The following is a 12,556-nucleotide window of genomic DNA, read 5'->3' as shown; positions in this document are numbered from 1 at the left end:
GGATATAAGGTTCAGTCGCTTATTAAACTCAAAATCCTTTGGAACGGTCGGGACGTATCAAAATACATTTAAAAAAAATCGGTTATAACTCAAATTTCGTAAAATAAATAGTAGAAAATAAACTTTTTTGGTTATAATTTAGAAATAAATTGGTATTGAAAAATTAAATAATATTCGTGTTGATTATTTCTAGTTTCTGTTAGTACCTTATAACGTGTAATAATTTTTATCGCAGGTGAAAGTTTACATTTATCGCAACGATTATCGTTATTATAGTGAGGTATCTGATTATCTGGCGGCTGCACAGTTGATGTAATTACGGGTACATAAACACACATACGTACACAAATAATTTTTCAAAATAAAAAATAAATACATTATACATACACCCTTTATAATTTTTTATTAATTTATAATTTTTATAATATTTTTATAAGTAATATTTACCTATTATAATTTTAGTTTTTTTTTATCAGGATTATTAAATTTATTCAATAACAAGTATGTAATATGTAATATGTGTTAAAATAATAAAATTAAAGCAAAATATTTAGTAAAATAAAATTTATAAGTACGTCATTAATTTTTTTTTTCCACTTCGCCTATAAGATTCATTCGGTTATAAGATTCACTTTGTGCTAGTCCCATAAACGGCGTCTACTACATTTCTATTTTGTTTTACTATAATAATTATGAATTTTAAATCTCATCTTCTAGTTTATTGCCTAAGTATAGTTGACACAATGGTAAATTATTTGATTTTGAAATAGTAGCTACTAACTTAAATGAGTAACGACTTGGCGTTAACTTGAACTCAGTCATATAAGTCACTCTTGTCTTGGTCTCCTGACATATTTCTGAAATAGTAGACACGTGGGAAAATTAGTTAGCTTAGGTCAACTGTCTCTAACACTAATATATGTTTGTTTAAACTGAACAAAACATGGATATAAACGTGATTCGGTACATTAGTAGAAATAGAAATAATATATTTAAGGTTCTAAATATATAGGCACCTAATAAATAATTGCATAAGTTTGATCAATATATTATTTATTATCAAAATCATCTATATAAAAGCACTTTGAATTTGTACATGTTAGGTTACATGTAGGTATATCATTTTATAGTTTCTATTTAGGGTAGAGTAGAAGATTATTATTAAACTATTATTCTGAGTATAATTTGTAGAAATAAAAAATAATAACTTTTAATTTATAATACATACTATACTATAATTGACTATTAGTGATTAACATTTTATATTATATTATACATGTTCGACAATCAAAGAACAAGTTAGGTATTTTAATAATGTCTAAAATAGAGAATTGTGAATAAGTTAAGGATGTGGAAAAAGCTAAATTTAAAAATTATTAAATCTACCACATCATTGTAGAGAAGAGTAAACAGTAAGCAGCTTAATTGAGACAAAGCTGGACAATGGAAAAGTATGAGTCGGAAATTACGAACATCAACCGGGGGATTACAAGGGTTAGGATGGCGGTGGATGGTGGTGGCAGGATAGATGAGTTAAAACCCAAATTACAATTATAGTTAATACGTTGATGGTTATTTCTTATACACATTGTTTTATATTAATACAATTTATAAAATATTACAGTATTATTTGTTTGCTCATCGGATGAACTTATACGTTAGCATATGATTTTAAATTACAATTTTTCCTATTGCTTATTTATTTTTTAAGAAGATAAGCAATGCACATGTTTCTAGATATAGAGATTTAGAGGATTTATAAAAGTATATTTTTATTTTCTGTGATCGAAACAATATTTTTTTAATAGGTAAGCATTATTAAAACATATAATCTAGGTAGATCATTGTTAGGTATACAATAAATTATACCCAAGACTTTACAAGTTATGGTTTGAAACACTCGATTATTTGGCCTCATCAGAATATGAGATACAAAATATATCATATTACTTTTTAATTACATTATACTATGACACAAACGTGTATGAAACATTAAAGACTTTTAAAAGTAGTAAACAAGAAAATACTATGTAGTAAGTACAAAGCACATAAAAATTACAACACATACACGAAAATGTTGATATTTTTATTTTGCAATACACACTTTGTATTTACATTTTACCTTTTGTTTAAATCAATTTTAAGAAAAAATAACGATTTTAATAAATACTTAAAATAAATAAATGTTTATATAATATTGTATAATTCATAATTACCATATCATACTTCATAATATGTATGGGTACACAAGAACTTATTCATTGGAGCCTATTATTTTCTCACAGAATAAATAAATAAATTGAAAACTTAAAAATATTATGTTCAGCTTGACTAGTTGATTTGAAACGAGTTTCTGAATTTACTGATCTAAATTAAATTTTATCTTTTTATTATTCAAATTATTAATGTCTAGCCAAATAAAATAAATGCGGGGTAAGCATTAAGTATCAACTTATACAATAATATATATATATGTAATACAATGGATATGTTGTGTACGCGTGCTATATAAAACTTAATGTAATTTATGTATGTAATTGAAAAAAACTTGCTCATAGTCTATTATATATATAGTTAAACTATAAATTTTATTGCAATGCATAAATGTATATATTTTTAATTTGATTATGTTTGGATGTTATTTTTTTCTCGAAAATACAATCTTAAATCATATTTTTAATTTTATTTTTGCAACTTGACTCATTCGATGATTTATTTAAATCTCTCTATCAATGATCAATCTGCTCAATTTTTCATAGAACCGGTAAGAATCAACTTATCAAAATAAGTAAAGTTAACATAAATAAAAATAATAATACCATATACAAATACTTCTAATCTAAAACTTTACCATATTAACTCACTACCGTAAATTTAATGAATACAAACACTTTTCCCCATCAAATCGGTTCTATATTTTTGTGACAGATAACTCTATTATTACCAGCAATAACAATATTATCGTAGCAACAGAAACTCTAAATCAGGAACAACAGAGTGCTGCTAATTATACTTAAAAAGCATCTTACAACTACTTATTATATTATTCTTACTATATTCATTAAAGGTGTCTTTGATTTTATCGGACGTCGTGCACTACCTCAAGGATATCATCGGTCAGTATAGTATCTTTTGCAAATTAATATTTATATATCTTAAAATCAAAGTGAACACTACTAATAACTGCATGGCAATAATTTACTATTTAAAACAAAATAATGCATAATTTACAATGCCTATCAGCTACAATCTGAGACTCTTATGTACGTTGTTATCAAAAAATTCCATAAGTTAACTCCAGAGGCTGGTATTGCATCAGAAATACAATAAATACTAGTCCACACTGTAAAAAAAAACTATCAATTTAAAGCACCAGCAAATGAAAGCCCCACCTTTCCTCTTCTTTTTCAACGTCGATCCTAACGAAGTCATAGTTATATATTGTCCATCTTTTACACGTATTTATCGAAGTAGAAGAATGCTACAATTGGCGAAAAATACTACAACGTCAAAATTGTCAAAGTTACGACCACTTCAGATCGTATTGCATATATCACACCATGTATATCAAATGTGGTAAAAAATCACTCCTCTGATAAACTCCTCTTCAAACCAATTTGGATTTATGATATCCAATTATGGATATTTTTCGAACCTACTAACATCAACAAAACTCAAACATTCCAATTCAAATGAAACTCTCTATGTCTCCATAAGTATCTTTTTTATTCCGACTTTTTTGAATAATTTATCGCAGTTTTATTGGGTCTGATACTACATTAATTGTCCGACAATATATTTTACATTTTTTTATTGTACGTAATACTAATATACAATATTTTATTATTATTTATTAATATAGAAAAATTCAAAAAACCAAAATCAGACGAATATTTTATCATGGATAATATCGTTCTATATATATATAATATAAAAGTAAGATAAGTAAAATGTTGTTACGTTGTCGTTCACGAATTATACTAATGCTATTCACGATAAGCTTTTCATTTCTAAATAAACCGATAAGCGATAGACAGATAAAACAAAGTTGTTGACACGACGTTTGATAATTCTGTACAGTACAGTTATAGCCGTATGGCGTATAGGTAATAGGTATACATTTAGTACAAATTCTACTTCTTTCTTTTAAAAATATTATAATTTTGATTTTATTTTAATTATTTTTTTAATATAACTCGGATGATGGAATAAATTTATGAAACCGTTTCATCAAATAGAGGTGGTATAAAACTTGTTATCGATGGTTAGATAATGACAAAAGACAAAAATAGTGATGATTTGTATTATTGGTGCTGCGAAAAGAGAAAAATTCTCAATTGTGGTGGTTATGCTTGTACCATTCTAATTATTGGACAGCATAACTTACGAAATACAATACAAACGAGCATAACCATAGTCCCGATGTTACTAGAAAAGATGTCATCACGGCCTTTCATAATTTGAAACGAAATGCTCGTGAACTTGATATTGTCGAATATTGTTGTGTAAGTTGTATAATTTTGAATGTAAAATTAATTTGTAAAATAACATAATATAATATAATATTTTGTTGAAATTTTGAATAATTTTTGACACAAATGTATTCATAATTTAATTTGATATCGTCGGACAAGTGTAGTATTAGGCAAATACAGTGTCGGGTAAATGTAGTGTCGGTCAAAAAATATTGTCGGGAAAATGGTGTCGGGCAATTGAATGTTGGGAAAATATACTGATCTCAGTTTTATTGAATTATTTTTAATATAATCAAATATTTGATCATAGTAGTTAGTATAATATTTGTCAAAATAAACAACAGGTAATTATACATTATTTTGGTTATTGTAATTAAATTAGGAATAAATGAGATAATGCGCCCATGTCCCTCAAATATTTTATAGTTCCACGACTACTTCATTTTTTGAAAACAGTTTATAAAAATTGTAATGGAATACTCAATTTCTGATTATATTTAATATAAAATAAATATGTTAAATGTTAATCTGTATCGAATGAGAAAGAAACTACACTTATGATTTGAAAATTTAGTACACAGCTTCTTATAAGTTTTTCAACTTATAAAAATATTAAAATTCTACCGGAAATCCAAAGTGATTTTTATGAGCATTTGAAGTTTAAATTTTTACAACAGTTGGTGATTGGTGTAATCAATGCACCACTGTGTTATACGGCGTTTATAATATCTATTTTTTTCCAAAAGATTTTTTTTGTTTATCATAATTTAAAAATAAATAACCTTAGGTATTTGAAATTTTCACAAAATATTCATACTATTATTTTTATTATATGAAATTATTTAAGTATCTAATTTTCAGGTATTCCTAGGCATGCAAAATTTTCAATTATTTTTAGATATTTTTATAAGTTTTAAATTTTGTTTCTCTTACGTGGTCAATTGCATTTCAGGTGTTTAAATTTTGTTAGATGAATTTTATACTAGTGTATCAATTTCACGTCTACTTAATAAAATTAATCTTTTCATGAAGTAAATACACTGAAATTGATTTAGATTGTGCATTTTAATGTCAATTCGACCTATGGACAACCATTTAATGAATACCTTATTGATACTTAGTGTAATTTATTAGTAGTAGTATAAGTTATTTTAAACTGCACATCCGTGAAATGTTTCATGAACAAAAAAATACAAATACATTATATTTTAATTAATTTTATGTTATTAACAATTTTTTTATGCCGTTATTAATTTACTTGTATAATTAAGTGAATGAAGTGGGTGTGCAATATGTGCATGTTTTAAAAATAACATGCTATATCTATGTTAGTTTTTGGTGTATAACCAATAGTTGTCGTGCAAAATTAAATAATAAGATAACGATATATATATATTATATTAATATGTCAACATAGTATTATAATTGTGTATAACTCAAAAAGTATTTTAAATTAAATATTATATAAAACAATATAAGGATGTATTGTTTGAAATTACCTATAATAATTATTGCACTAAGTGTATAATATAGGTATTGTTCATTTAATATACCTTATATAATTTATTTATGTATAATAATAATTACATTAAGACGTGTGTACAGGTGTCAGGTAGGTATGTGCAAATGTACATTATAACTTATAAGTATTATTAATTTCATGAATAGATGCTATAGGCATACTATTCTATATTTTTGTTATAATCATGTTCTAGATGAATTTCACAATTTGGATATCCAATTTATGAAAATATTAATTTCAATAAGTGAATGTGACAGAGTATTTTTTTTCATAACACATGTACAAATATCAATGACTATTTATTGACGTAATTTTACGTATTATAATATAAGTATATTATTTAATTATCAACAAAAGTTGATGTAGTTCAATAATTGATGAACGATGGAAATATTAATTTTTATTTTTTGGTTATTATTGCTTGTAATTGCAAGTAGATAATCACTTCTAATTTTTTAACTTTTTACATAATATGTTTAACTTTGTTTAATACGATTATTTAATTTGAGTAGTATACACGCACATATAACATAAAATAATCAAAATTATAACATAGTAATAAAGAATACCTATAAATTTTAGATAAGATTTCTATTGGAGAAAAAAAAATAAAAATATAAGGAAATATTTTTTTTTTTAATGAAAGAAATTCAATTCAAGAAAAATAATAGTTGTTTTATATACAAGTCGCATATTTTTTTTCTGGCTTGAGCTTAACATTCAATAAGGAACATTATTGTTAAAAATTGTAATTAATTTTTAAATATATCAAATAAAAAGTATCTACCTATTTTAATTATGTTACTATAAAATAATGTATTCAAGGCTTAACTTATACATTTATAATAATATTTCTTAATGATTAATAACTAAAAAAATGAAATAGTTATACCTTAACATAATACATTATAATATATAAATGACAAAATAATGACCATGTTTTTGTTTATCGAAGAAAAACATTATATACTTAAATTGTATTTTTATGTAGCTATATACTATATTAAATAAATTTAATTAAGCTTACATTGAGTTGATTTACATTTTTTTCTTTTGATTAATGATTAAATATTTGTTATTTTTTATAATAATGAGTTATACAATTCAAAATGAATTAGTCATAACATTAAATAAATAGTATAATGATAAGTAAAATACATAAACATTAAACATAAATATATATCTAATTTTAATGTCTGAAAAAGTACAACTAAGAAGTGTTTGTTATACAATTATTGTATAAAATATAAACAGTAGGTACCTACTGCAATAATTGTGCAGTATCTATTTGATAATTGATTTTAAATAAAGAATGGAACCTTAAAAAATAACTTTCCGTTTTTTATCGTTAAAATCTAGAAGTAAATATTATTTTAAAATTAAAATATAATAAAAAATAATACTGTTTATTTCACTTTAATTATATGGTTAACATTTGTGTAGTCTTTTATAATATAATTTATAACTTATATAACAATAAAATATAATAAATCTTATATTTTGGATATACTAAAAACTGAATGTATTTATCTAAAATAATTAGTAATAATATAAATATATATATACGTAACTTGTAGGTACTTAAATATATTTAAATGTTTTTTATACTTATATAAATATTGCATTCTAAATATAGTTAAGTAAGCATAAAAAATATTATCATACATTTTATGAAATAGCTTAGGCTAAAAAAAGAATAAAAATATACAATATTATGACGTATATTTTTTATAACTACTAGATATTATTACTAAGTGTGCAACAAGTATTATAGTATTTATTACATATTATTTGTTGAACATTTTTTTAAGTGGGTCAAAGGTTTATAAAATATATAATGTACAATAATGTGTGTATAAAATAAAAATATTAAATACTCTAAAAATTAGTTGTTGAATAAAAGTTTTTAAGCAAGTAAATTATGTGACTTTAATTTATAAAATTATTATTTTTTAGAATCAATAAGTTGTACATTTTTTTGATAAATTATTAACTGTTGAATTTTCTGTTATATTTATTACATATAGATATAATAATATAAAAGTTCCAACATCAAATACGAACACAGTCGTATTATAGAGACATTCTTAGGTGTGATGTTAGCTACGGATGATTGCTAGTTACATTAAATATTAAAATCTTTATAGTTGATTAACAATATAATTTCGTGAATCACCATTCTAACATTTCAAGAAGTATTTTCTAATAATCAACCAAGTGAGTAATTTTATTTTGGATAAATGTTTATGTACCTTACTTATTTATTTACTCCTTACAATTTTATATTCTGTCGTACCTATAATTGTTGATTATTCATTGCTCAGTGATATAATATTTTATGTGGTTTAAATAATTTCCAAAGTGTAAATTAATGATAATATAATATCATTAATCGGCCAGTCGATATTCAATAACCGAATCTTAGTCATCATTCGAAAAAGTTTTTAAATTTTGGATAACATACGTAATTGATTGAAAGTAACCGATCGGGACACGTAGTGTGCGATATATACAATATATCACATAATATGATTCGTAGAAGCTAAGCTATAAGTAAGAGCAGTAAGACGTGGTGTGCAAAGAAAGAAGTTGAAGCCATGTAACCGGTCAAAGTATAAGCCGGTGTAATATAATATATAAAATGTATCGTTTAACACGAATCGAAATACTTACCGCAGCCGATATCACTGATATAATATTATATCGTATTTTATATGCCCGAGTAACGACGCGCAGTCGTAGGACTATAGTTGGAAACTTGTCGAACGAGATAATTTATCTTAAAGCCGTCGGTACACACACTGCGAATATATCTATATTGTACGTAGGTATAAGCGTATTATATCTATGGTAATGGATTCGGAGGAACAATTTGTGTGCATGTAGGTGTGGGCAGTGGTGGTAATGCGCAAACATTACTCGTGTCGTCGAGTTCGGGAAGAAAGTTGTGCTGAAAGAAAAAAGGAAAAACCAACATTGAAAAATAAATCGTTTTCGTATAATACTCGTAATACAGCGGTGGCGGTGAGGGCGTGTCGTCGTCGTCATCGTATACTAACGAATAACGATAATATCACAGATCATAATTTTATAAAAAACAGACGGTGTATTTGCAGTTTGGGGGCAGGGGTTGAACAAAATATGCGTTCGATGATGACATGCCGTGATTGACTGACCTCGGTGAAGCGGCTTTTCCACATTACGTAGGCGTATAAATATATATTTTCATTTATTTAGTTGATCACACTTTTCACATTAAGTTGCAATCGGAATTGGAACGGGAAGAAATCTACCACCAGCAGTCGTCTAACTTTACACCACAAATTATAATAATATGACGTACCTATACTACTCGTACGAACGAAGTGCATTTGAATAAATTATCGTCACCCCAGGGACGTGCTCACTGGGAAGGGTGTATTATCGCTTTGGATTTGTCCTGTCTATATTGACACAGGAAAAAAACCGTATAATTTATTGTTGAAATAAAAACTCGCGTTTTCAATAGTTTTTTTTGCGTGATTTTGTTTTTGGTTTTTTTTAATATTTACATATGATACAGGTTAATGAGTTGGACGATAACGATAACGTATTATAATACAGATAATTATCATGTGATGAAGCGATGAAAGCATACTTGCCGCCATCTTGTCAAGACGTATTATTAATAACTTATACATATAATACTGTACAAATATTACCCTTATACACACGATTAATGATATATTATTATTATAATTAATCATAGCACCTGCCGGCAAATGCAACAATATACGATGGTTTTTTTTTTTTTTTGTTATAACGCGCCCCTTTACACCAAAAAAGCTGAGCACGCCACTGCGTCACCACGTGTTTTATCGTTACCTGAACGATGTATATAATAAATATATTATTGTAAAGATCTGTGATAGTATCGCAAACGTTACCCGCAGACAAACACCCGTGTTCGCCCGTGTGTCACGCGATCGTCTGCACCGCGTGCCGAACTCGTTGTTATCAGCGCGTTATCGTCGTCAGACGACGTTGCAGTCTTCCGGGCGTTTGCCGTTGGTGACGGGCTTGCTGCCGCAGGCCGCCCGTCAGGTGGCGTGGCCGAGAGTGGTGGCGTGGCTGGTGACGACCGAGTTGTGTCGCCTGCACGACGTGCTGTTGACGTGCGTCAGGTTGATGTCCTGGATGGTGGACTCGACGGTGGCCGGGCCGGACCGGGCGAACGGGCAGCAGCAGAACAGGTACCGGTTGAAGTGTTTGCGGAACACGCCGCTGATGAAGTACAGCGCCACGGGGTTCACGCACGAGTTGATGAAGCTCAGGCAGAAGCCGACGATGCGGAACGCGTGCCAGTAGTCGTCGTACTCGTCGCGGGAGTTCGAATTGAAGTGGAACCACACCATGAACACGTGGTACGGAAGGAAGCTGATCATGAATATGACGACGAACGACAGCACCATCTTGGCCACCTTCTTCCGGGCCCGGATCTGGCCCGACTGGCCGGCGTGCTGCAGCTCCCCGGGCATGTTGCGCGTGGACACCATCAGGTGGTGGGCCATCAGCAGGTAGAAGCACCCGATCACGAACAGCGGCACCACGTAGTACGCGAGCAGCTTGAACATGACCATGCCCCGTGCGTACCCCTCGCCCAGCACTTTTGGAAACGGGTAACAGTACACGATGGTCACGTTCGTGTTGGGTATCACCTCGGTGGCCAGGTACGAGAACGTGGCCGACGGCGTGGCCAGCACCACGGCCAGTATCCATATGGCCACGGCGGTCATCAGAGTGAACGGCTTCGACGACACGTGCCGTCGGATGGGGTTCACGATGGCGCAGTACCTGTACGATAAACGACAAGGCAAAAAAAAAAAACGTATTCGTTATTATCGTTTTAAAACTTAATGACTTAAGCGTATTATGTATAGAATAAATTTTTAATGTTATTATCGTCGTCCTCATAGTAGTTTACCCAATCGCCTTAATAGAAAACATCATATTATAAAATATCACTACATTTATAAAAGCGATAGGCGATTCACTCAACACGAAAATTCGAACACGTCTTGACCTATCAAGCTGACACCTAACTGGCGGTTTAGTAGTTATTATGGGTAGGAGACGTCAACTGAGAAATGATTTTGCGAAATTCGTATTTTAAAGAGTGACTCACATAGTGATTTTTTAGATCATGAAAAACGATTATTGTTTGTTCTTTAAAAGATAGCCATTGGTTATTGAAAATAAAATAGTTATTTACTTATTGTTTTTGCGAATACATTTTTGACTCGTATTTTATGTTCGGTCAAAGCCGCCCGTTAAACACGTAGCTCAACGCGTAGACTCGATAATTATAATTTTCTCTATATTTTATCTTCGGAAATGTTGTGTTTAACGGAAAACCGGATAATTAAAATATTTAAACTGTTAATGTGGGTAACTTGAATTTAAAAAACTTTGCTTTCATATTGAGTTGCCACAAGTTGTGCTATCGATTTTTGTCACGGACAATGTCAAGTGTTCGGCTTATGGATAAATACAATTATTTTAACGATTTGTGTGTTACCTTTATAATACAGATTAAAATAAATACACATTTTTCAATTATTATTAAGTTTATCGAATATTATGTAAAGTTAATATTCCGACATACACACCAAATCAGAAAACCAAAAATATTGTTCACCCACACGCATAACGCTAAATGTTAGCATTATGCAACCAAATTTAACACGGATGCATTTTCAAGTACACAGGGACAGTTAGTGGTTGCATAATATATTAATTAGACGTTACCATTGTAAGTTATGGTTATCCATAGACGTTTACGACCGATATTATTAACGATTATAACATAAACTTGAATCATAATAATTATTATATTATATTGCAATTTAGAATTATAATATTAAGTATGTCCAATGTCTATAAATATAAATTGTTATCCAGGGAAATCACAACTATACTTTGTAGCCTTTTTAAATACACTATTTTATTTATTTAGATATTTTTTTGCTAACAAAAAAAATAAGACATTTAGAAACTGATTATACAGTTAATTTATTAAGATATTGTAGTATTACAAAATTGTATACTCCACATCAATAATACATATAATGTGCTAATAATTTCCGACTTTTACAATATAATGTGTAGTGTATTATTATTATCAATTATTGCTAGATCATTCAATATAGTAAAACTGCAGCCTGCTATATATTTACAATGCAAATATCTTATTTAATTATATTTAACTTGAATCGATTTATGATTATATGAAACACTATTATAATTAAAACCGTTCTGCATTCATACCGCGATTCATAGTAAAAGGGAAATCAGTTAGAACAAATTAAAAACAATAAATTAAGTTTTATACACTCAAAGATAATTAATTTTTGTGTGTATGTTTGAGTAATAACTAAAATGAAAATGCCACAACAAGTACAGTACGAATACAAATCATAGTACATGTGAGTGAACATTTTGTCATTTTGATTTATCACAAAAATAATTTATACTTTATGCACATATATTTCTCCTTAGTCATTAGCCATTTTATTTGTTT

General features: G+C 28.3%; 1 protein-coding gene across 4 annotated transcripts in view; it reads right to left on the bottom strand.

The window, feature by feature from the left end:
- Positions 1-7,714: 7,714 nt before the first annotated feature.
- Positions 7,715-12,556, bottom strand: part of LOC132930464 (neuropeptide CCHamide-1 receptor-like) — a 111,101-nt gene continuing 106,259 nt past the window's right edge. For all 4 annotated transcript variants that reach the window (XM_060996352.1, XM_060996351.1, XM_060996353.1 and 1 more), the window contains one exon: positions 7,715-10,830. In XM_060996352.1, coding sequence (XP_060852335.1) covers positions 10,077-10,830 — 754 coding nt within the window. In that variant the 3' untranslated portion in view covers positions 7,715-10,076. The remainder of the gene's footprint in view (positions 10,831-12,556) is intronic.

The sequence above is a fragment of the Rhopalosiphum padi genome, chromosome 4 (assembly GCF_020882245.1).
Source record: "Rhopalosiphum padi isolate XX-2018 chromosome 4, ASM2088224v1, whole genome shotgun sequence".
Lineage (NCBI taxonomy): Eukaryota > Metazoa > Arthropoda > Insecta > Hemiptera > Aphididae > Rhopalosiphum > Rhopalosiphum padi.
The sequence above is the reverse complement of the archived record's forward strand: the minus strand, read 5'-3'. Positions and strand labels throughout refer to the sequence as shown.